We start from the raw sequence: 24,505 nt of genomic DNA on the forward strand, positions 1-24,505 counted from the left end.
GCTCAGAATCCCCAGGTGTTCGCAGCACATCCCAGGTGTCCAGAAAGGGCAGCAGGACTAGGAGGGATGGTTTTCTGATGAGGCCAACTCAGACCCCGGGGCATGCTATTTGCAGACACACACGCCTTCTACCTCAATATTATGAACTAAAGGCAGCTGGGATGCATCAGCAGAGCACACAACACCCTAGGACAGTGATGGCGAGCCTTTTGAGCTCGGCGTGTCAGCATTTTGAAAAACCTTAACTTAACTCTGGTGCCGTGTCACATAGAGAAATTTTTTGATATTTGCCATCATAGTAAAACAAAGACTTATATTTTTGATATTTATTTTATATATTTAAATGCCATTTAACAAAGAAAAATCTACCAAAAAATGAGTTCGCGTGTCAGAGGTTCGCGTGTTTCCTGCACGGAGGCACACAGGGACCTCTGGCTCACACACACAGCTCTCAGGGTCGGGAACATGCCGATGGTGTGGGGAGGCTGTGGACAGGCGCCGGGTCTGTCCCTCACTGAGCGCTTGGACGGGAGACAGGGGTGTGCACTGCCCACCCAGGGACATGGAGGTGCCACTGGCTGACCTGACAACTTCACCGGTGTGTGTCTGCAAATAGCATGCCCTGTCATAGGTTTGCCATCACTGCGCTTTTAGCTTTATCACTGAGCAACAACTCAGAACAAAAACACAAACCCGGCACTAATGAGAGTTCCCTGTGTCCCAAACACAAACAAGGAAGAAGCCGGGCAAGCATCCTGTGGGAAACACCGCCAGAGAGGGTATAAAAGCCAACAGCCCAGGAACCTTACACACTCACACTCTCACTCACCCTCACACTCACACTCATACCCTCCGCCTAGTTCACCTCCAGCCCCACTGCCCCACCATGGCCGCATCCGCCCTGTCTGTCTGCTCCAGCAACCTGAGCTATGGCAACCGCGCCTGCCTGCCCGGCTCCAGTGACTCTTGCACCGACTCCTCCTGGCAGGTGGACGACTGTCCAGAGAGCTGCTGTGAGCCCTCCTGCTGCTCCACCTGTTGCTGTGAGCCCACCTGCTGTGCCCCCAGCTGCTGCCAGCCCACCTGCTGTGCCCCAGCTTCCTGCCTGACCCTCATCTGCACCCCAGTGAGCTGCATGTCCAGCCCCTGCAGCCAGGTGACTTGTGATCCCAGCCCCTGCCAATCAGCCTGCACCAGCTCCTGCACACCCTCATGCTGCCAGCCCTCCTGCTGCAACTACTCCCCCTGCCAGCCGGCCTGCTGCACACCCGTCTGCTGCACACCCGTCTGCTGCACACCCGTCTGCTGCACACCCGTCTGCTGCAAGCCCCTGTGCTGTGTGCCCATCTGCTCTGGGGCCTCCTCCTGCTGCCAGCCCACCCCCTGCACCTCATCCTGCTACAGACCCTCCTCCTGCGTGTCCCTCATCTGCCGCCCCGTGTGCAGGCCTGCCTGCTGTGTGCCCACCTCCTCCTGCTGTGGCCCCACCTCCTCCTGCCAGCCCAGCTGCTGCCGCCCGTCCTCCTGCATGTCCCTGCTCTGCCGCCCCGTGTGCTCCCGCCCGGCCTGCTGCATCCCCACCTCGGCCCAGAAGTCTTGCTGCTGAGTGATCTTCTTAAGGGCACCCAAACACTCAAGAGCTCAAGCCATTTGCACCCCAGGATTCTTTACTAAGAGCCAGGACAGCTGCCAAGTCCCTTCATGGGTCCCCGCACTGGGCATCTGTGGTCGCCCGGCCTCCGCTGTGCCTTTCTCCCTCTGGAAACAGGTCACCCATTTCTCCACTGACTTCCCCCAAAGCAACGTGCCCTGCCACCCAGCCCGGCTGGCAGTGACCCAGCGAGGCCAGCTGGACGCTCCAGGACTTGAGGCCTTGAGAGGAGTGAAGGGAGAGAAGCTGGTTTCTCCTCGCCACCTCACCCGTGTGGCTGAGCACCCCACTGCCTCCTGTGCTGGCTTCTTCACCCCCCCCCCAACCCCCTTCTGTGTACGGTCTGTCGCCTCCAATAAAGTCTGTTCTGATGCATTTACAGGATTCATTTCTGTTGTTTACAAGAAAGTCCCCTACCTGACACCCACAGGTAGGGTTGTTCCCAGGTGGTTCCCGGGGCCACCATGTTCCTGCCCCTCAGTGGTGACCTGGGAGCCCTCCCTCACTCTGACCACATCTATGTCCAGGAGGTGGACATACTTTCTGGACACAAAAGCTGGGTCATCTGACCGCGGTGCCTGCCCTGGGGAGGGGCTACTCCTCAGGGGTGACCCGGGCTGTCTTCAGCGACCCACTCAGAAGGGCTGGTTCAGGAAGGGGTTCGCACAGCAGGTCCCCAGCACATGTGACTAGGGTGCCTCAATGGGCCGAAACCCCCTGTGCTCACACCTGCTCTCCCTCTTGGAGCCTGGGGTTTGGGGAAGTGCCGGGCAGAGGTGCCATGTGACCAGCCCCCGATAGAACCCTGGGCCCTGAACTCTGACAAGGTCCCTGGTAGACATCTCACAGGTGCTGTCACACTCCCTGTGAGCAGTTCAGTGCCTCCTGCATGATCCACCGGGACAGGCCCTGGAAGCTGCACCTGATGTCCCCACCACCTCCCCAGGAGCCTTTTCCTGCGCTGACTTAGCTCTGTGTACTGAGTCCTAAGAGTTCTAGAGAGTCATCGAAACGGGGGGGCTGAGGACCCCAACACCCGTCAGAATGAAAACAAAGTTCAAGTCTGATAATAACTAACAGGCCTAGAGGGTAGACAGGCACATGTTACAACATGTAAATCCCACTTGAGTGACACTGACTTGTTTAAAGAGTATGAGCAGGAGGATGAAAAACACAGCCCCAGGCGGGGAGGAGAGATTCGCAATGCAGAGACGCCCAGGGGTGCGCCGAGGCCGCCTTGCCCAGCTCCTGAGAGCTGACCAGGCACCTCTCTTCCCAGCTCAGTGTTCAGTAACATCACACTGGGAACAACTGTGAGAATAGTTACACCATGGAAATGGGCAAACACCTCAATTGGGGTTTTTTTGTTGTTTTTGTTTCACAGGCAGCCAGTTATTAAACATTTTCCAGCAGACCCCGCACATAGGCAACAAAGAACTCAGATTCAGAATATATAATCATTTTCTACAAATCAGAAAGTACAATAACCCTATTTAACAGGTTCATGCACGACTGAGCAAATCTGAGAGCAGACTCCCAGGTCGAGGACTGCAGAGCAAAGCCTGCAGGCACCGGTGATGTGAAGATCACTGGGGGGTGGGAGCCATCCCTGGGCCTGGCCTGCGCCCTTTAGCAGTCCTGGAGGCCTCGAGGAATGTGTGATTGAGGGGATGTGGCTGAGTGGCACTCCCCCTGTGGGAGAGCACTGACCACAAGGGGGCAGCTCCTGCGCTGAGTGTCTGCCCCCTGGTGGTCAGTGCGCATCACAGCAAGCAGTCGTTCTGGTCTTTGGTCAATTTGTATATTAGCCTTTTATTCTGTAGGATTAACAATCAAGAAAGTAAACAGGAGGCACAAGCAGGCTCGTTTTCCATACAGAAAACTGCCGCCCGTCCTCCTGCATGTCCCTGGCGGTGCTTTCTGCAGGGAGGCGGACAGGGACCTCTGGCTTACACACAGCTCTCAGGGTCGGGAACATGCCGATGGCGTGGGGAGGCTGTGGGGCGCCGGGTCTGTCCCTCACTGAGCGCTTGGACGGGAGACAGGGGTGTGCACTGCGCACCCAGGGACATGGAGGTGCCACTGGCTGACCTGCCAACTTTCCCTGCTTGCCACCTGGCCCTGGGGAGTCCCTGACCGGAGGGCATGCTGGGGAACCACAGTTAGACATGCTGCCGCCTTCTTCCCTCGCTGGCCCAGGCCTCCCCAGCCAGGCACTAGGGGAGCCATGGCACCCAAACGCTCAGAATCCCCAGGTGTTCGCAGCACATCCCAGGTGTCCAGAAAGGGCAGCAGGACTAGGAGGGATGGTTTTCTCGTGAGGCCAACTCAGACCCCGGGGCATGCTATTTGCAGACACACACGCCTTCTTCCTCAATGTTATGAACTAAAGGCAGCTGGGGATGCATCAGCAGAGCACACAACACCCTAGGACAGTGATGGCGAGCCTTTTGAGCTCGGCGTGTCAGCATTTTGAAAAACCTTAACTTAACTCTGGTGCCGTGTCACATAGAGAAATTTTTTGATATTTGCCATCATAGTAAAACAAAGACTTCTATTTTTGATATTTATTTTATATATTTAAATGCCATTTAACAAAGGAAAATCTACCAAAAAATGAGTTCGCGTGTCAGTGGTTCACGTGCTTTCTGCAGGGAGGCGCACAGGGACCTCTGGCTCACACACACAGCTCTCAGGGTCGGGAACATGCCGATGGTGTGGGGAGGCTGTGGACAGGCGCTGGGTCTGTCCCTCACTGAGCGCTTGGACGGGAGACAGGGGTGTGCACTGCCCACCCAGGGACATGGAGGTGCCACTGGCTGACCTGACAACTTCACCGGTGTGTGTCTGCAAATAGCATGCCCTGTCATAGGTTCGCCATCACTGCCCTTTTAGCTTTATCACTGAGCAACAACTCAGAACAAAAACACAAACCCGGCACTAATGAGAGTTCCCTGTGTCCCAAACACAAACAAGGAAGAAGCCGGGCAAGCATCCTGTGGGAAACACAGCCAGAGAGGGTATAAAAGCCAACAGCCCAGGAACCTTACACACTCACACTCTCACTCACCCTCACACTCACAGTCATACCCTCCGCCTAGTTCACCTCAGCCCCACTGCCCCACCATGGCCGCATCCGCCCTGTCCATCTGCTCCAGCAACCTGAGCTATGGCAACCGCACCTGCCTGCCCGGGTCCAGTGACTCTTGCACCGACTCCTCCTGGCAGGTGGACGACTGTCCAGAGAGCTGCTGTGAGCCCTCCTGCTGCTCCACCTGTTGCTGTGAGCCCACCTGCTGTGCCCCCAGCTGCTGCCAGCCCACCTGCTGTGCCCCCAGCTGCTGTGCCCCAGCTTCCTGCCTGACCCTCATCTGCACCCCAGTGAGCTGCATGTCCAGCCCCTGCAGCCAGGTGACTTGTGATCCCAGCCCCTGCCAATCAGCCTGCACCAGCTCCTGCACACCCTCATGCTGCCAGCCCTCCTGCTGCACCTACTCCTCCTGCCAGCCGGCCTGCTGCACACCCGTATGCTGCACACCCGTCTGCTGCACACCTGTCTGCTGCAAGCCCCTGTGCTGTGTGCCCGTCTGCTCTGAGGCCTCCTCATGCTGCCAGCCCACCCCCTGCACCTCATCCTGCTGCAGACCCTCCTCCTGCGTGTCCCTCATCTGCCGCCCCGTGTGCAGGCCTGCCTGCTGTGTGCCCACCTCCTCCTGCTGTGGCCCTGCCTCCTCCTGCCAGCCCAGCTGCTGCCGCCCGTCCTCCTGCATGTCCCTGCTCTGCCGCCCCGTGTGCTCCCGCCCGGCCTGCTGCGTCCCCACCTCGGCCCAGACGTCCTGCTGCTGAGTGATCTTCTTAAGGGCACCCAAACACTCAAGAGCTCAAGCCATTTGCACCCCAGGATTCTTTACTAAGAGCCAGGACAGCTGCCAAGTCCCTTCATGGGTCCCCGCACTGGGCATCTGTGGTCGCCCGGCCTCCGCTGTGCCTTTCTCCCTCTGGAAACAGGTCACCCATTTCTCCACTGACTTCCCCCAAAGCAACGTGCCCTGCCACCCAGCCCGGCTGGCAGTGACCCAGCGAGGCCAGCTGGACGCTCCAGGCCTTGGGGCCTTGAGAGGAGTAAAGGGAGAGAAGCTGGTTTCTCCTCGCCACCTCACCCGTGTGGCTGAGCACCCCACTGCCTCCTATGCTGGCTTCTTCACTCCCCCCCCCCCCCTTCTGTGTACGGCCTGTCGCCTCCAATAAAGTCCGTGCTGATGCATTTACAGGATTCATTTCTGTTGTTTACAACAAAGTCCCCTACCTGACACCCTCAGGTAGGGTTGTTCCCAGCCCGTTCCCTGGGCCACCATGTTCCTGCCCCTCAGTGGTGACCTGGGAGCCCTCCCTCACTCTGACCACATCTATGTCCAGGAGGTGGACATACTTACTGGACACAAAAGCTGGGTCATCTGACAGGGGTGCCTGCCCTGGGGAGGGGCTACTCCTCAGGGGTGACCCGGGCTGTCTTCAGCGTCCCACTCAGAAGGGCTGGTTCAGGAAGGGGTTCGCACAGCAGGTCCCCAGCACATGTGACTAGGGTGCTCAATGGGCCGAAACCGCTGGTGATGACACCTGCTCTCCCTCTTGGAGCCTGGGGTTTGGGGACGTGCTGGGCAGAGGTGCCATGTGACCAGCCCCCGATAGAACCCTGGGCCCTGATCTCTGACAAGGTCCCCGGTAGACATCTCACAGGTGCTGTCACACTCCCTGTGAGCAGTTCAGTGCCTCCTGCATGATCCACCGGGACAGGCCCTGGAAGCTGCACCTGATGTCCCCACCACCTCCCCAGGAGCCCTTTCCTGCGCTGACTTAGCTCTGTGTACTGAGTCCTAAGAGCTCTAGAGAGTCATCGAAACGGGGGACTGAGGACCCCAACACCCGTCAGAATGAAAACAAAGTTCAAGTCTGATAATAACTAACAGGCCTAGAGGGTAGACAGGCACATGTTACAACATGTAAATCCCACTTGAGTGACACTGACTTGTTTAAAGAGTATGAGCAGGAGGATGAAAAACACAGCCCCAGGCGGGGAGGAGAGATTGGCAATGCAGAGACGCCCAGGGGTGCACCGAGGCCACCTTGCCCAGCTCCTGAGAGCTGACCAGGCACCTCTCTTCCCAGCTCAGTGTTCAGTAACATCACACTGGGAACAACTGTGAGAATAGTTACACCATGGAAATGGGCAAACACCTCAATCGGGGCTTTTTTGTTGTTTTTGTTTCACAGGCAGCCAGTTATTAAACATTTTCCAGGAGACCCTGCACATAGGCAACAAAGAACTCAGATTCAGAATATATAATCATTTTCTACAAATCAAAAAGTACAATAACCCTATTTAACAGGTTCACGCACGACTGAGCAAACCTGAGAGCAGACTCCCAGGTCGAGGACTGCAGAGCAAAGCCTGCAGGCACCGGTGATGCGAAGATCACTGGGAGGTGGGAGACGTCCCTGGGCCTGGCCTGTGCCCTTTAGCAGTCCTGGAGGCCTCGAGGAATGTCTGACTGAGGGGATGTGGCTGAGTGGCACTCCCCCTGTGGGAGCGCACTGACCACCAGGGGGCAGCTCTTGCACTGAGCGTCTGCCCCCTGGTGGTCAGTGCGCATCACAGCAAGCAGTCGTTCTGGTCTTCAGTCAATTTGTATATTAGCCTTTTATTCTGTAGGATTAACAATCAAGAAAGTAAACAGGAGGCACAAGCAGGCTCGTTTTCCATACAGAGGCCTGGCCGTGCTGGCGGTGCTTTCTGCAGGGAGGCGCACAGAGACCTCTGGCTCACACACAGCTCTCAGGGTCGGGAACATGCCGATGGCGGGGGGAGGCTGTGGACAGGCGCCGGGTCTGTCCCTCACTGAGCGCTTGGACGGGAGACAGGGGTGTGCACTGCGCACCCAGGGACATGGAGGTGCCACTGGCTGACCTGCCAACTTTCCCTGCTTGCCACCTGGCCCTGGGGAGTCCCTGACCGGAGGGCATGCTGGGGAACCACAGTTAGACATGCTGCCGCCTTCTTCCCTCTCTGGCCCAGGCCTCCCCAGCCAGGCACTAGGGGAGCCGTGGCACCCAAACGCTCAGAATCCCCAGGTGTTCGCAGCACATCCCAGGTGTCCAGAAAGGGCAGCAGGACTAGGAGGGATGGTTTTCTCGTGAGGCCAACTCAGACCCCGGGGCATGCTATTTGCAGACACACACGCCTTCTTCCTCAATGTTATGAACTAAAGGCAGCTGGGGATGCATCAGCAGAGCACACAACACCCTAGGACAGTGATGGCGAGCCTTTTGAGCTCGGCGTGTCAGCATTTTGAAAAACCTTAACTTAACTCTGGTGCCGTGTCACATATAGAAATTTTTTGATATTTGCCATCATAGTAAAACAAAGACTTCGATTTTTGATATTTATTTCATATATTTAAATGCCATTTAACAAAGAAAAATCAACCAAAAAATGAGTTCGCGTGTCACCTCTGACACACGTGTCGTAGGTTCGCCATCACTGCCCTTTTAGCTTTATCGCTGAGCAGCAACTCACAGAACAAAAACACAAACCCGGCACTAATGAGAGTTCCCTGTGTCCCAAACACAAACAAGGAAGAAGCCGTGCAAGCATCCTGTGGGAAACACAGCCAGAGAGGGTATAAAAGCCAACAGCCCAGGAACCTTACACACTCACCCTCTCACTCACCCTCACACTCACACTCATACCCTCCGCCTAGTTCACCTCAGCCCCACCATGGCCACCTCCGCCCTGTCCATCTGCAACCTGAGCTATGGCAACCGCGCCTGCCTGCCCGGCTCCAGTGACTCTTGCACCGACTCCTCCTGGCAGGTGGACGACTGTCCAGAGAGCTGCTGTGAGCCCTCCTGCTGCTCCACCAGCTGCTGCCAGCCCTCCTGCTGCGCCCCCAGCTGCTGCCAGCCCACCTGCTGTGTCCCCACCTGCTGTGCCCCAGCTTCCTGCCTGACCCTCATCTGCACCCCAGTGAGCTGCATGTCTAGCCCCTGCAGCCAGGTGACTTGTGATCCCAGCCCCTGCCAATCAGCCTGCACCAGCGCTTGCACACCCTCATGCTGCCAGCCCTCCTGCTGCACCTCCTCCTCCTGCCAGCAGACCTGCTGCACACCCGTCTGCTGCACACCTGTCTGCTGCACACCCGTCTGCTGCACACCCGTCTGCTGCAAGCCCCTGTGCTGTGTGCCCGTCTGCTCTGGGGCCTCCTCCTGCTGCCAGCCCACCCCCTGCACCTCCTCCTGCTGCAGACCCTCCTCCTGCGTGTCCCTCATCTGCCGCCCCGTGTGCAGGCCTGCCTGCTGCGTGCCCGCCTCCTCCTGCTGTGGCCCTGCCTCCTCCTGCCAGCCCAGCTGCTGCCGCCCATCCTCCTGCATGTCCCTGCTCTGCCGCCCCGTGTGCTCCCGCCCGGCCTGCTGCATCCCCACCTCGGCCCAGAAGTCCTGCTGCTGAGTGATCTTCTTAAGGGCACCCAAACACTCAAGAGCTCAAGCCATTTGCACCCCAGGATTCTTTACTAAGAGCCAGGACAGCTGCCAAGTCCCTTCATGGGTCCATGCACTGGGCATCTGTGGTCGCCCGGCCTCCGCTGTGCCTTTCTCCCTCTGGAAACAGGTCACCCATGTCTCCACTGACTTCCCCCAAAGCAACGGGCCCTGACACCCAGCCCGGCTGGCAGTGACCCAGCGAGGCCAGCTGGACGCTCCAGGCCTTGGGGCCTTGAGAGGAGTGAAGGGAGAGAAGCTGGTTTCTCCTCGCCACCTCACCCGTGTGGCTGAGCACCCCACTGTCTCCTGTGCTGGCTTCCTCACTCCCCCACCCCCTTCTGTGTACGGCCTGTCGCCTCCAATAAAGTCCGTGCTGATGCATTTACAGGATTCATTTCTGTTGTTTACAACAAAGTCCCCTACCTGACACCCCCAGGTAAGGTTGGCCCCAGCCCGTTCCCTGGGCCACCATGTTCCTGCCCCTCAGTGGTGACCTGGGAGCCCTCCCTCACTCTGACCACATCTATGTCCAGGAGGTGGAATACTTTCTGGACACAAAAGCTGGGTCATCTGACAGGGGTGCCTGCCCTGGGGAGGGGCTACTCCTCAGGGGTGACTCGGGCTGTCTTCAGCGTCCCACTCAGAAGGGCTGGTTCAGGAAGGGGTTCGCACAGCAGGTCCCCAGCACATGTGACTAGGGTGCTCAATGGGCCGAAACCGCTGGTGATGACACCTGCTCTCCCTCTTGGAGCCTGGGGTTTGGGGACGTGCTGGGCAGAGGTGCCATGTGACCAGCCCCCGATAGAACCCTGGGCCCTGATCTCTGACAAGGTCCCCGGTAGACATCTCACAGGTGCTGTCACACTCTCTGTGAGCAGTTCCGTGCCTCCTGCATGATCCACCGAGACAGGCCCTGGAAGCTGCACCTGATGTCCCCACCACCTCCCCAGGAGCCTTTTCCTGCGCTGACTTAGCTCTGTGTACCGAGTCTTAAGAGCTCTAGAGAGTCATCGAAACGGGGGGGCTGAGGACCCCAACACCCGTCAGAATGAAAACAATGTTCAAGTCTGATAATAACTAACAGGCCTAGAGGGTAGACAGGCACATGTTACAACATGTAAATCCCACTTGAGTGACACTGACTTGTTTAAAGAGTATGACCAGGAGGATGAAAAACACAGCCCCAGGCGGGGAGGAGAGATTCGCAATGCAGAGACGCCCAGGGGTGCGCCGAGGCCGCCTTGCCCAGCTCCTGAGAGCTGACCAGGCACCTCTCTTCCCAGCTCAGTGTTCAGTAACATCACACTGGGAGCAACTGTGAGAATAGTTACACCATGGAAATGGGCAAACACCTCAATCGGGGCTTTTTTGTTGTTTTTGTTTCACAGGCAGCCAGTTATTAAACATTTTCCAGCAGACCCCGCACATAGGCAACAAAGAACTCAGAGTCAGAATATATAATCATTTTCTACAAATCAGAAAGTACAATAACCCTACTTAACTAAGACTAGCAATTGGCTTGAACAAGCACCTGTAAGAAAAGATACTCAAATGTTCAGTGAGCAGCTGTACTAATCAGGGAAAGCAAATTAATGCAACAACCCCATTCCCTCACACACTTTCCAAAATGAGTAAGATTTTAAAAGATTGATAATACCTCCATGTATACAGGATATACAGCAATTGGAATTCATAAAATTGCCTAATGGGAAGGTACATTTCTTTAGAAACTTGTTGGGCAGTATATACTAAACTAAACTCATCCCTGTCGTGTGAACCAATAATTCTATTTGCATTTGTACCCTGAAATTACTAAATATATTTATCAAAACCAAATTGTACAAGATTTTTCATAACAGCATTATTAATATTAGCCAAAATCTGGAAATAATAAAAATTTCCATCATTGACAAAGAGAATGGATAAATAACATAAAGCAGGGTTTGAAATGCAATGATTTACCTCACAGCAAACAAACACAAAAAAAGAACTACTGATTCACGCAGCAACATGTGTTTATCATAGGCATTTTTCTCTTTTTTTTCTTTTTTTGCAATATGGGCCATAAACGAAAGAGCAGACAGACAGGCAGAACTAACTAAGGAGGAGAGAAGGTGGAATCATGACTTCTCCTTGGGGAGGTGGGTGAACTGAGAAACAGCACAAGGAACGTTTACATTTCTGGAAACGTTGCACATCTCCAAGAAATAGTCTAAGGCAGTGGTTCTCAACCTTCCTAATGCCGCGACCCTTTAATACAGTTCCTCATGTTGTGGTGACCCCCAACCATAAAATTATTTTCGTTGCTACTTCATAACTGTAATTTTGCTACTGTTATGAATCGTGATGTAAATATCTGATATGCAGGATGTATTTTCATTGTTACAAATTGAACATAATGAAAGCATAGCGATTAATCACAAAAACAATATGTAATTATATATGTGTTTTCCGATGGTCTTAGGAGACCCCTGTGAAAAGGTCGCTCGATCCCCAAAGGGGTCGCTACCCACAGGTTGACGACCCACAGGTTAAGAGCCGCTGGTCTAAGGGGAAACTTCTTTAATCCGGAGGACTATACTCATCGAGGCTATCCATCAGCTACGAAGGCAGAACAGAGGCATTGTCACCATGCTGGGCTCAAACATTCCCCTCAGATGCACCATTTTCAGAAGCTTCTGGAGGGTGTGCTCCACCAAAACAAGGCGAAAACCCAGGGAGGAAACCACATCCCATCCAGGAAGTCAGAGCTCCGTGACTGGGGAGAGGAGGGAGCACCCAGACAAACAGTGAGCGGGAAGCCAGGGGACGCCTCTGCACGGGTGGGTGGACAGCCGCAGCCACAGGGGCTCCAGGAGGGGTTTCTCAGTGAAGCTGACCGCTCACCTGATGCGTGTGAACCTCTTGAGCGGAGCTCGGGGACGATTTGAGGACAGGCACACAGGACAACAAGCAAACCTACACAAGGAGCCATCGTTAATCCTACGAAAGGAAAATCAAGCAAGAGGCAAAACACGTGCACGTAAGGATGTTAACATCTGTTCCACTAAACCAGCGGTTCTCAACCTGTGGGTCGCGACCCCTTTGGCGGTCGAATGACCCTTTCACAGGGGTCGCCTAAGACCATCCTGCGTATCATATATTTACATTATGATTCATAACAGTAGCAACATTACAGTTATGAAGTAGCAAGGAAAATAATCTTATGGTTGGGTCACAACATGAGGAACTGTACTTAAAGGGCAAGAAGGTTGAGAACCACTGCACTACACAGACGTGGCTATGAGCAACACTCAGTTAAAATAATACGGGTGTGAACACAGATGTAACCAATATCAGGGTCAGGCTGCCTTCTGGGGTTGGGAAGAGGGGGTTTTCGCGGGGCTGGTGGCAAAGAAGGAGTGCCTTCCTCCTCCACAGAAATCAGCTCGTATCTGAAACTGAAAACTCAAGAAATAACAGAATGTGCACGGTATTTGGTAATTTTGAGATAAAAGGGGAACTAAGAACAGGGTCCGGGACGGACATTGGGAGAGAAGCACCCAGAGAAGAGCCATGGACACCCTATGGGGTTTGTGGGTCACAGGCAAGGGGGCACTCCTCTGGCCGAGGCCCCTTTGCTCCATGGAGGACGGTGTGGGACACAAGTGCAGCATCTGCTGGTGCAAAGCACCCCGAGCCTGGAACGCACGCCAGAGGTGCACAGAGGGGCTAGGCCTCAGAGTCACACCCACCTCCTGAGCTGTCCTTCGGGATCTCTGCGTCTCAGCACTTGCTCTCAGGGCACAAACACTCCTCCAGTGACCAGTCATCACCAGCCCCACTCAGAAGTCTGGCTTGGCAGACACCTGCTGCTCCAGAACCTGTGTTATCGCCACGTCTACCCTGTCCATCTGCTCCAGAGACCTGAGCTGTGGCAGCCACATCTGCACCCCGACCACTCGCCTTGGCTCCTCCGGGCAAGTGGACAATTGCCATGAGAGCTGTATGTGCCTGTCTGCTCTGGGGTCACAGTTCCCTCCTGCTACCAGCCCACTTACTGCTGCTCATTCTGCTGCAGACCCTCCTCCTGTGTGTCCCTCATCTGCCGCCCCGTGTCCCTCATCTGCCGCCCCGTGTCCCTCATCTGCCGCCCCGTGTGCAGGCCTGCCTGCTGCGTGCCCACCTCCTCCTACTGTGGCCCTGCCTCCTCCTGCCAGCCCAGCTGCTGCCGCCGTCCTCCTGCATGTCCCTGCTCTGTCGTTCCATGTGCTCCCACTCAGCCTGCTGTGTCCCCACCTTGGCCCAGATGTCCTGTTGCTGAGCAGACTTCTCTCCAGGGCCAGCAGGCCCAAGGATTCTCCCTACTCACCAGCACCTAGAAGCCCCTGGAAGCCCCTGGAAGCCCCTGCCCGCCAGCTTCCTTGGCTCACCCTGTCTGGGTGTAGCTCAGCCCCACTTCCTCCAGCCCAGCCCAGGTCTGGGGCCCTGAAAGCTCATGAAGCTCCTCTCCTGACCATGGTCCTGGCTGCCCTGGCTGCAGACCACACTTCCTGGCTCAAGGCCGTAGCCCTCCTTTGGTCAGGGATGGGCCCTGCCTGACCCTGGTCCTGCACAGAGCAGTGTCACTCAACCTCTGAGCACCAATAAAAACGCTGCTCCCCTCACAGGCCCTTCATGAGACTGCACACAGCTGGGGGTGGGCGGGACAGTGCTGAGGCCTGTGCCCTCGGCTGTCATGATATCACCATTTTAGGAACTTTGAGGGCTCTTGCACATGACACCTGGAAGCCCATGCCCCTTCATGCCATTCGGCTGTTTGACCACCATCACAGGTTGTGCAGGGTCCTGGCTTTGTTACGGGCCCGATCTGTGGGCACCGCCTGGCCTAGCACCCAGACTGGCCTCTCGGGATGGCTGGGCACCCGGAACTCACACACAGTCATAGACACTGGGACACACACCCTGTGCCCCGGCACCGAGCCAGCTACTGGGACACCGAGGGCAGAGACAGGACGCAGCCTTCAGAGCTCCACCTGCTGGGCCGGGCTGGGCGGAGGGAGAGCAGGTGGGAAAGGGAAGATCCTGGGCGGCAATGGTGTGGAACGTCCAGAACGTGTGGGAGCGAGTCCAAACCATGAAGTGGGAGGTAGATGTGAACACGTGTGTCCAGATGTGGCCAGATGCAGGTTCACGCACGATTGAGCAAATCTGAGAACAGACTCCCAGAACTAGGACTGCAGAGCAAAGTGTGCAGACACTGGTGACGTGGAGATCACCACACTGCCCATAAGCGGTTCTGGGTCTGTATAATAGCACAGACTGCCCCGGCCAGTGGCTCAGTTGTGTGAGTGTCGCTCCCTACACCAGAAAGTTGTGGGTTCAATTCCCCATCAGGGCACATACCTAGGTGCAGATTTGATCAGCAGTTGGGGCACATACAGGAGGCAACCGATTGATGTTTCTCTCTCTCTCTCTGTCTCTTTCTCTCTCCCTCTCCTTCTCTTCTTTACTCTCTCTAAAAATCAATAAACATGTCCTCAGGTGAGGAATTAAATTTTTTCTTTAAATAGCACAGATTTGCAACATGGAGACTCACATTTCTCTATCTTTGCCAGTTTGATAAGAAACATATTTTATCATGATTCCTTTGCCGAGGTATGCATCCTCCCAAAGTGTGGGCACGCCATTATCAATTTATGTACCGTACAGATGGACAGGCATTTAAGGTCTCTCTAGTCTTGGGTATTACAAACACCACTGTGAGGGTCCTCACGTACAGTATACCCATGTGCCCCAGCGCACGTTTTCATGGCGCTTACATTGCTTGATGTGGCGTTTCTAGGTCGGAATGTTCGCCAATTTAAAATTCTGAGAGATACTGACAAATGCCCTTCTAAGGGCTTTTCAAAATTGTGCACTAAAATGTCAGAAAACATAGAAAATAGGAAACTCTAAGCTCCCCTGCCCAAAACACTGTGGGCGGGGGGGGGGGGGGGGCGCGGGGAGGGGGGCAAAGTCAGCTGTATCTAAACTCTGGAAAATGGTCAAAGGTTTAAAACAGCCAAGGAAATGCCTTGTCAAGAGAAAAAGCAGGTGCAGCCACATAGAACCACTTTGCAGCGTGTTAGCAGTCCCTTGCGCCACCCCCATCCCCGCTCAGCCGCAGTCTGAATTCAGCAGCCTGTGCTGTTCCCGGTGAGTCCTGGTGCTGGAGGGAGCACAGCAGACCTTGTCTTAGCAGTGGTTCTCAACCTTCTGGCCCTTTCAATACAGTTCCTCATGTAAAATTATTTTTGTTGCTACTTCATAATTGTAATGTTGCTACTGTTATGAATCGTCATGTAAATACCTGATATGCAGGATGGTCTTAGGCGACCCCTGTGAAAGGGTCGCTCGACTGCCAAAGGGGTCGCGACCCACAGGTTGAGAACCGCTGTACGCGTGGTTGTTTGTTTAACCTGCCTGGTGGCTTGTTGAAGGACTCACGCAAAGGGCTTGCCTTTATTTCTCCCAACTCAGAACTTCCTCAAGGCGTAGAGGCATGCGCATGGGCAGTGTTTGTCAAGTAAACAAGTTAAGGCACCCGAGGGAAGAGTATCAGCTGTGGCAAACAGAAGACACCCTGATAAGCCTAGAATGACAAGCTGGGGAATGAGATGCTTTCAAGAATATGGTTTTCAAAGCCTCCACCAATTCCTGGGAGTCTCAAAGCGCCCTAAGTACATATGAGGGGGTGCGTGCTCAGAAAAGACCTGAGAAGGCCTTCAAGACTCACCTCTGACTGCACCTCAAGCTCTGAGCAAGCAGAAAGTGAAGGTAAAGGCAGAATTGTAAACTGTCTAGTTGAGGGTTGAAGGCATGCTCCAACAGAACCCAGCTAAAAAGACTGGGAGGGGAAATAAAATTGGGGGATCCAGGTGTTTAAGGAACTATCTGTCAAATTACTATTTGACTACTAACAGAGACCACACATGACAAAGAGTACAGTCACTACAAAATAGTTTAAAAGAGTTGTTAAACAAACAAACAAAAAGCCACAACAATCAGCAACAACAAACTATATGGAGGGAGGAGAATCTGATGTCAATTATCTCTCTATATAAAAGTTCTCTCTATATAAAAGCCTAAGTGACCAGCTGACTGGCCGGTAGCTATGATGCGCACTGACCATCAGGGGGCAGATGCTCAACACAGGAGTGGAAACCACAGGCATGGAAACATGGAACAGACTGATGAATCTCAGAGAAAAGGGGAGAGGGGGAGGGTGGGAAGAGATTATACAAAGATCTTATATGCATACTAGAGGCCTGGTGCACAGATTCATGAACAGGTGGGGTCCCTCGGCCTGACCTGCGGGGATCGGGCCGAAACCAGCTCTCCAACATCCTCTGAGGAGTCCTGGATTGCGGGAGGGTGCAGGCCAGGATGAGGGACCTCATCAGTGCCCCTCGATGAATCTGTGCACTGGGCATCCAGTCACATTATAATATTCAGGATGTTTTCAAAAAAATTACAAGGCACGTAAAATCCAGGAATTGAATTTACTAGACAAAGTCTTTACATCAACTTTATTAATATACTCTAAGAGTTCATGAAAACCATGGATAAAGAGTTAAGAGAAACCAAGAAAATTATGTCTCACCAAATATAGTATGTTAATAAAGAGACAGAAACATAAAAAGGAACCAAATGAAAATTCAGAGTTGAAGAGTACAATAACTGAAATGAAAACTTCACTAGAGGGTCTGAATAGCACATTTGAGCGGGCAGAAGAAAGAATTAGTGAGAGTGAAGATAGGTCAACTGAAATACTGTAGTCTGAGGAGAAGATAAAATAAATGAAATGAAGATGAATGAATAGAGATTAAGGCACCTGTGGGACACCATCAAGCACAACCACATATACTAAATGGAGTCCCAGAAAGATGAGGCAGAGAAAAGAGCAGAAAAAAATTGTAAGAAATAGTGGTCAAGCCCTGGCTGGATGGCTCAGTTGGTAGGAGCATTGTCTCATGCACAAAAGGTGCAGGTTTGACTCCCAATGAGGGCATATATGAGAGGCAATCAATCAATGTTTCTCTCTTATAGCAATGTTTCTTTCTCTCCCTTCCTCTCTCTAAAAGTCAATAAAAGCGTATCCTTGAGTGATGATTTAATAAATAAATAAATAATGGTCAAAAACTTCCCAAATTTGATGAAACAGGACTCTACATCCAAGAAGCTCAATAAACTCAAACAGAATAAACTCAAAGAGATCCACACTGAGATGCATTATAATCAAATTACTAGAAGACAAAGAGAGAATCTTAAAAAACGCAAGAGAGAAGATTGACAGCCAATTTCCCATCTAAAAACTGTGAGACCAGAAGGCAGTAGGATGCCATATTTAAAGTGCATTAAAAATTGTCCATCAAGAAGTCTCTATCCAGCAAAAAAGTCCTTTAAAAATGAAGGAGTCATTAAGACATATCCAAATAAATAAATAAATGTTGAAGGAGTTGATTACTAGTAGATCTGCCCTACTAGAAATAATAATTCAGGTTGAAATAAAAGGGTACTAATCAGTAACTTGGAGCCATATGAAGAAATAAAGAGCACCAGTAAGGTATCTGTTTCAGTAGTGTGTGTGTTTTAAGGATTTTCCCATATGTCTAGGTCTAACTTTTTAGTGAATAGTTGTTCACAGTATTCTCCTATACTCCTTTTTATTTCTGTAAGGGCAGTAAAAATGCCCCATTTTTTACATCTGATTTTAGTAATTTGAGTCTTCTTTCTTTTTTTCTTAGCCAATCTAGTTAAAGTTTTGTCAATTTTGTTGTTGTTTTCAAGAATAAACCTTTGGTTTCATTGAACGCACTATTGTGTTTCTAGTCTCTATTTTATTAATCTGTGTCCTAATCTTTATTTCCTTTTTTCTGCTGCTTTGGGTTTAGTTTGCTCTTCTTTTACTAGTTTGTTAAGGTGTAAAGTTAGGTTATTGATTTGAAATCTTTCTTCTTTTTAATTGTGCCAATAGCTATAAATTTTGCTCTGAGTATTGTTTTTCTGTATTCTTTAAATATTGGTTTATTATGTTTCCATTTGCATTCATTGCAAAGTACTTTCAACTTCCCTTCTTATTTCTTCTTTTGACCCATTTGTTGTTTCTTTGTTGTTTGATTTGCACATATTTGTAAATTTTTCAGTTTTCCTTCTGTAACTGATTTCTAGTTTCATTTCATTGTGATCAGATAAGATACTTGGTGAGATTTCAATATTTTTAAATGTATTGAGATTTGCCTTGTGGCCTAACATATAGTCTAATCAGGAGCATATCCCATGTGCCGTTAAGAAAAATGTGTGTTCTGCTGCTGTTGAGTTGAGTGTTGTATACATGTTGGTTAGGTCTAGTTGCCTTATAGTGTTCTTCAAGTCCTCTATTTCATTGTTGATCTTTTTTTAAAATATATTTTTATTGATTTCAGAGAGGAAGGGAGAGGGAGAGAGAGAGACAGAAACATCAATGATGAGAGGGAATCATTGATTGGTTGCTTCCTGCATGCCCCCTACTGGGGATCGAGCCTGCAACCAGGGCATGTGCCCTTGGACAGAATCGAACCCGGGACCCTTCAGTCTGCAGGCCGACACTCTATCCACTGAGCCAAACTGGCTAGGGCTCATTGCTGATCTTTGATCTAGTTGTTCTACCATTTCATTTTTTTTAATTAGTGAAAATGACTTATTGAAGTCTCCAAGTATTATTATAGAATTGGAATTGTCTATTTCTTTCTTCAGTTCTGTAAATGTTTTCTTTATGTATTTTGGAAGTCTGTTGTTAGATATATATGTTTATAATTGTCAAATATTCTTGATATATTGACCTTTTATCAATAGTTGAAGTCTTATTTGTCTCTGACAATAATTTTGACTTAAAATCTATTTTGCCATTTTATTATAACCATTCAGATTTCTTTTGGCTACTATTTGCATTAAATATCTATTTTCAATCTTTCGTTTTCAATATATTTTGTACCTTTGGACCTTAAGTGAGTGAACTGACTCAATAATAAATAGACAAGCTGAAGAGACATAAAACAAGCAATGAGATTGAATCGGTAATAAACAACCTTCCCCGAAAAGAAAAGCCCAGGGCCCAGAGATGTCAATGCTGAACTCTGCTGAATATTTACAGAAGACGTGGCACCAACCCTTCTCATCCACCCCAAAGGACACAATGTGAGGCGACACTTTCTAACTTACCCTATGAGGTCGGTCAGCATTATCCTGAGGTCAAAGCCAGAGAAAGATAACAAAGGAAAACTACAGACCAGTATCCAATACAATTATACCAAATCCAGCATTATATTAAAAGAATTATACACAACGAGCAAGTGGGATTTATCCCAAGAATGCAAGAATAATTCAACATGTGAGAACCAATCAGTGTGATGCACCAGGTCAGTAGAATGTAGGGGGAAACCATGTCATCCCAAATGCTACAGAAGAAGCACTTGACAAAAACCATCTCTTTCACAATAAAAAATGCTCAGCAAACTAGGAATAGAAGGAAACTTCCTCAGCATAACAGAGAACATTATGAAAAACCCGCAGCTGACAATATTCAACGATAAAAGACTAATAGCTTTTCATCTAAGACAAATAAGACAAGGATGCCCACTTTTACCACTTCTACTCAACACTACTGGAAGTTCTCGACAGAGCAATTGGGCAAGAAAAGAAAGAAAAGAAAAGAAAAGAAAAGAAAAGAAAAGAAAAGAAAAGAAAAGAAAAGAAAAGAAAAGAAAAGAAAAGAAAAGAAAAGACATCCAAATTAGAAAGAAAGAAAACTTACTACAAAGCTACAGTAATCCAAACAGAGGTACTGGCATAAGGATAGACATATAGATCAATGGAATAAAATTGAGAGTCCAGAAAAAACCCCCCACAAATATATGGCCAATTGATTATTAACAGTAGTGTCAAGACCATTCAATGGAGAAAGAATCGTCTCTTCAACAAATGTTACTGAGACAACTAGATATTTACATGCAAAAGAGTGAAGTTGAACCCTAGCTCACACCATATATAAAAATTAACTCAGTTTCGGCTCAGAGAAGCCTTAGGTGCAAGTTTCTTCATACAAATCTGGGTTTATCTGACATCAGCCACCTCCACCGTGCTACCGAATTTTAACCCCAACAAGACTGAAGTCAGATACCTGAGCAGCAGGGGGAAATCGGTGCTATGTCTGTGCTGGCCCCCAAGACTGACCTCTGGGCCTGTCTCTAAAAAAGGTTGGTGACGACATCACTAAGGCAACCAATGGGAAGGATCTTAAGGTTACAATGAAACTGCCTGTTCAGGACAGACGGGCCCAGATTGAGGTAGTGCCTCTGCCTCAGCCCTGATCATCACAGCCCTCAAAGAACTGCAACGAGACAGAAAGAAGCAAGAAAACATGAGGCACAGGGGAAATGCCCCTTTTGATGAGATCGTCAGCACTGCCCAACGGATGCAGCACCGATCTTTAGCTAGAGAACTCTCTGGAACCATTTAAGGGATCCTGGGGACTGCCCAGTCTGTGGGCTGCAATGTTGATGCCGTCACACTCATGACATCATAGATGACATGAGCAGTGGTGCAGGGAAATGCCCCGCTAGTTAAGAACTACAAAGGAAAATATTTCAATTAAAGATCATTTGACAACCAAAAAGAAAAAATGAACTCAAATAGATTGAAGGCCTAAATATAAAAGCTAAAGCTACTATAATTTCAAGGAGAAAACATAGGGGCAAACCTGCATGACCTTCGATTTGGCCATGGTTTCTTAGATATGACGCTAAAAGCACAATCAACAAAACTGGATTTCATCAAGATTTTCAAGTTTGTTATATTGAAGGGCAGTATCCAGAGAGTGAAAAGACAACGCACAGAATGGAAGAAAACGCTTGCAAATTATAATCCTGAGGAGAGTCCAGTCTGCATAAGGCATAAAGAACTCCTACAGCTCAAGGACAAAAAGACAACATGGTTAAAAACGGGCAGAGCACTTTCATAGGCATTTCTCCGAGGAAGACATACAAACAGCCAACAGCACGCGGAAGGAAGCCCAATGTCATTGGTCACTTGGGAGATGCCAATCAAAACTACCATGAGACGCCACTTACTCCCCACGAGGGTAACTCTAATTAAAAACTAAATAAACAGCAACAGTGTGGGCCAGCGTGTGAAGAAATGCAACGCTTACACATTGCTGCTGGGAATGCAAAATTATGCAGTCACTGTGGAACATAGTCTGTCAGCTCCCGGAAAGTTAAACATAGAGTTACCGTCCGGCCCAGCAATTCCACTACCAGGCGTGTACCCGAGAGAACTGAAAAGAGGTGGTCAAACAAAAACCTACACAAAAATGTTCACAGCAGCACTGTTCATATCAGCCAAAGGTGGAGACAACTCAAATGCCCCCATCAACTAATGAAGGGATAAAAAAATGTGGTATGTCCATACAATGGGATATCATTTATCCATAAAGTGAAGCGCTGACACCTGCTACAACCTGATGAAGCTTGAAAAACTTTGTGCTCAGTGAAATAAGCAGACACAAAAGGCCATATCGTGTATGATTCGTTTTCCACAAAAATGTGCAGAATGGGCAAATCCATAAGAAGGAAAGCAGAGTAGTGGTTGGCAGGGACAGGAAGGGACTGCTTAATAGCTTAGGATTTACTATTAAGTGATGAGAATGTTCTGGAACTAGAGAGGGGTCATGGTTGCACAACACTGTGACTGCACTAAATGCCATTAAACTGTATACTTTGAAATGGTTACATTGGTAAATGTTATGTGTTATCACACAGGCATGAAAACACGCCTTTTAGGTGCTCCCAAGAGCGAGGCCCCCCGCTCAGCCGCACTGCACATGAGCATATTGTAAATCTTGGCTGATCTTACAGGGGGAACAGCTAGGTTTTAATTTGAGAAATTTTAATTATTAACAAGGTGAATAGCTTTGCCTATGGTTATTAAAAATCTGAGTGTTTTGAATTTTGTATTTGATCCTTTTGTATCTTACTCTGCTTTAGTTGTAAGGACTTTTTAATGTTCACACTAAACATGCATATTGCAAATATTTTCCGGAAGCTCAGTATCCTCAATCTATATCTCATGAAGGTTCCCTTTGGGTTGTGGTTGATGAATTGTCCCCCAGCCTCGTCCATGCCTGCCTCCTCCAGGTTAACCCACCCCACCCACAGGTGCTGCCCGGGACGTGCCTCTCCCAGGAGCTGCCCACAGCTTCAGGCACGTGCTTCAGGACCCACAGGTCCGCCTGTGAACCTGGTCCCCTAACAACCCAGGGGCCAGGCCCGCTGGAAGCTGCCTCTTCTTGGCGAGAGGAGGTCCCTCCCTGTCCTCAGCCTCATCGCCCTCACAGCCCTCGGCTGACACCATGAAAGTTCACAGACCACCCCCAGGAAGGGCCTGTCCTCACGTTGCCTTTCCCTCAGAACAGGCCAGGCCTGTTCAGCTTCTTTTCCAATCACAGGCCAGGCCTCCAGCCCAGGTGAGGGCACCAAAGGCTGGGCCCACAGAGTGCGTCCCCAGGGCCCAGCTGCCCCAGGTGCCCTCCAGGTGGAAACCGAAGGGTGAGCCAAGGAGAAGCTGTGGCTTCCTTCCAGGCATCCCTGCAGGGGTCAGACTCGGGCCCGGGAAACCAGCCCGTCCAGGACAAACATTGATGATCTGAGCAAGGACATCTCATGACAAGAGGACTGACCATAATGAAGGTGCTCACAGCGCAAACACCAACAAGGAAGGGAGGGCGTGAGCCTGCTGCGGGGACAACACAGGCACCCAGGGAGGGGTATAAAAGCTGGACAGTTCCAGCACCTCGCACACTCACTCACCTTCACCCCCTCACACACTCTTCTCCCAGCTCACCTCTAGCCCCACCGCCCCACCATGGCCGCATCCGCCCTGTCCGTCTGCTCCAGCAACCTGAGCTATGGCAACCGCGCCTGCCTGCCCGGCTACAGTGACTCTTGCACCGACTCCTCCTGGCAGGTGGACGACTGTCCAGAGAGCTGCTGTGAGCCCTCCTGCTGCTCCACCAGCTGCTGCCAGCCCACCTGCTGTGTCCCCAGCTGCTGCCAGCCCACCTGCTGTGTCCCCAGCTGCTGCCAACCCACCTGCTGCTCCACCAGCTGCTGCCAGCCCACCTGCTGTGTCCCCAGCTGCTGCCAGCCCTCTTGTTGCACCTCCTGCCCCTGCAAGCAGGCCTGCTGTGTGCCTGTCTGCTGCAAGCCCATTTGCTGCACACCTGTCTGCTGCACACCTGTCTGCTGCACACCTGTCTGCTGCAAGCCCCTGTGCTGTGTGCCCGTCTGCTCTGGGGCCACCCCCTGCACAACCTCCTCCTGCTGCCAGCCCACCTCCTGCACCTCATCCTGCTGCAGACCCTCCTCCTGCGTGTCCCTCATCTGCCGCCCTGTGTGCAGGCCTGCCTGCTGCGTGCCCGCCTCCTCCTGCTGTGGCCCCACCTCCTCCTGCCAGCCCAGCTGCTGCCGCCCATCCTCCTGCATGTCCCTGCTCTGCCGCCCCGTGTGCTCCCGCCCAGCCTGCTGCGTCCCCACCTCGGCCCAGAAGTCCTGCTGCTGAGCAGCTCCATCTTCTGCCTCTGGAGCTGCTCTCCTTTCTCCTGAGCACAGGTCTCCTCTCCTGGGAGCCCCCAGAGCCCCTCTGCTGGTGCCAGGCCCTCCCCTTCCCCCCTCTGCTGGTGCCAGGCCCTCCCCCTCCCCCCCCTCCACTGGTGCCAGGCCCTCCCCCTCCTACCCTCTGCTGGATTTGAACATGCCCCCCAGGCGTTTTTGAGCAGAGAGGAACCACAAACCCCTCACTGGGTGCACTTGGGGCCCCAGGAGCCTCCTCTGCAGGACTGGTGACTTGCTTTCCATGTGACAAAAGCCAGTTGCTAAATCAATAAAATGTTTGTGCCGGAAATGTGTGTTTGCTGTCTCCTCCCCTGCGCCCCCTGGGCCACTCCAAATCTGGGCTCTGGGTGCTCCGTCTGGTAGGAGCCAGGCAATGAAGACGCTCTCCAGTCCAAGTTCAGAGCAGCTGGACACTCGTCTCCCTTCCCGACCCAGTGGCCCCCCTCCCCGCAGTGGGCAGCCCTCCAAGGCTGGGCCCAGGAGGCAGGTGTGGGTGCTGGAGGCTTGGACCCTGAGGGACGTGGGCTCCTGCCCATGTCTGTCCACCTGCCCATCCAGGTGAAGGGGAGTTGGGAGCAGCAGAAACCCTGTTGACCAAGAGCTGTGTGACAGTGTCCCCTGCAGGAGGACCACCACGGCCTGGGTC

At 51.6% G+C, this 24,505-nt stretch overlaps 4 protein-coding genes and 1 pseudogene across 4 annotated transcripts; all 5 read left to right on the forward strand.

Annotated features, from left to right (window-relative positions):
- Positions 1–886: 886 nt before the first annotated feature.
- LOC132229961 (keratin-associated protein 10-3-like) lies at positions 887–1,606 on the forward strand. Its single transcript, XM_059686674.1, has one exon. It carries the CDS (start codon positions 887–889, stop codon positions 1,604–1,606), a length of 720 nt encoding a protein of 239 aa, XP_059542657.1.
- A 3,171-nt stretch (positions 1,607–4,777) lies between these two features.
- LOC132229962 (keratin-associated protein 10-3-like) lies at positions 4,778–5,497 on the forward strand. The gene has a single exon (XM_059686675.1). It carries the CDS (start codon positions 4,778–4,780, stop codon positions 5,495–5,497), a length of 720 nt encoding a protein of 239 aa, XP_059542658.1.
- A 2,929-nt stretch (positions 5,498–8,426) lies between these two features.
- Positions 8,427–9,155, forward strand: LOC132229960 (keratin-associated protein 10-12-like). Its single transcript, XM_059686673.1, has 2 exons — positions 8,427–8,552; positions 8,628–9,155. Exons 1-2 carry the CDS (start codon positions 8,427–8,429, stop codon positions 9,153–9,155), a joined length of 654 nt encoding a protein of 217 aa, XP_059542656.1.
- A 5,109-nt stretch (positions 9,156–14,264) lies between these two features.
- Positions 14,265–20,815, forward strand: LOC132229127 (large ribosomal subunit protein uL11-like; annotated as a pseudogene).
- Positions 20,816–23,110: 2,295 nt separating this feature from the next.
- On the forward strand, positions 23,111–23,806 carry LOC132229963 (keratin-associated protein 10-3-like). Its single transcript, XM_059686676.1, has one exon. It carries the CDS (start codon positions 23,111–23,113, stop codon positions 23,804–23,806), a length of 696 nt encoding a protein of 231 aa, XP_059542659.1.
- The last annotated feature ends 699 nt before the right edge of the window (positions 23,807–24,505 follow it).

Source organism: Myotis daubentonii, chromosome 3 (assembly GCF_963259705.1).
Source record: "Myotis daubentonii chromosome 3, mMyoDau2.1, whole genome shotgun sequence".
In the NCBI taxonomy this organism is placed as follows: Eukaryota; Metazoa; Chordata; class Mammalia; order Chiroptera; family Vespertilionidae; genus Myotis; species Myotis daubentonii.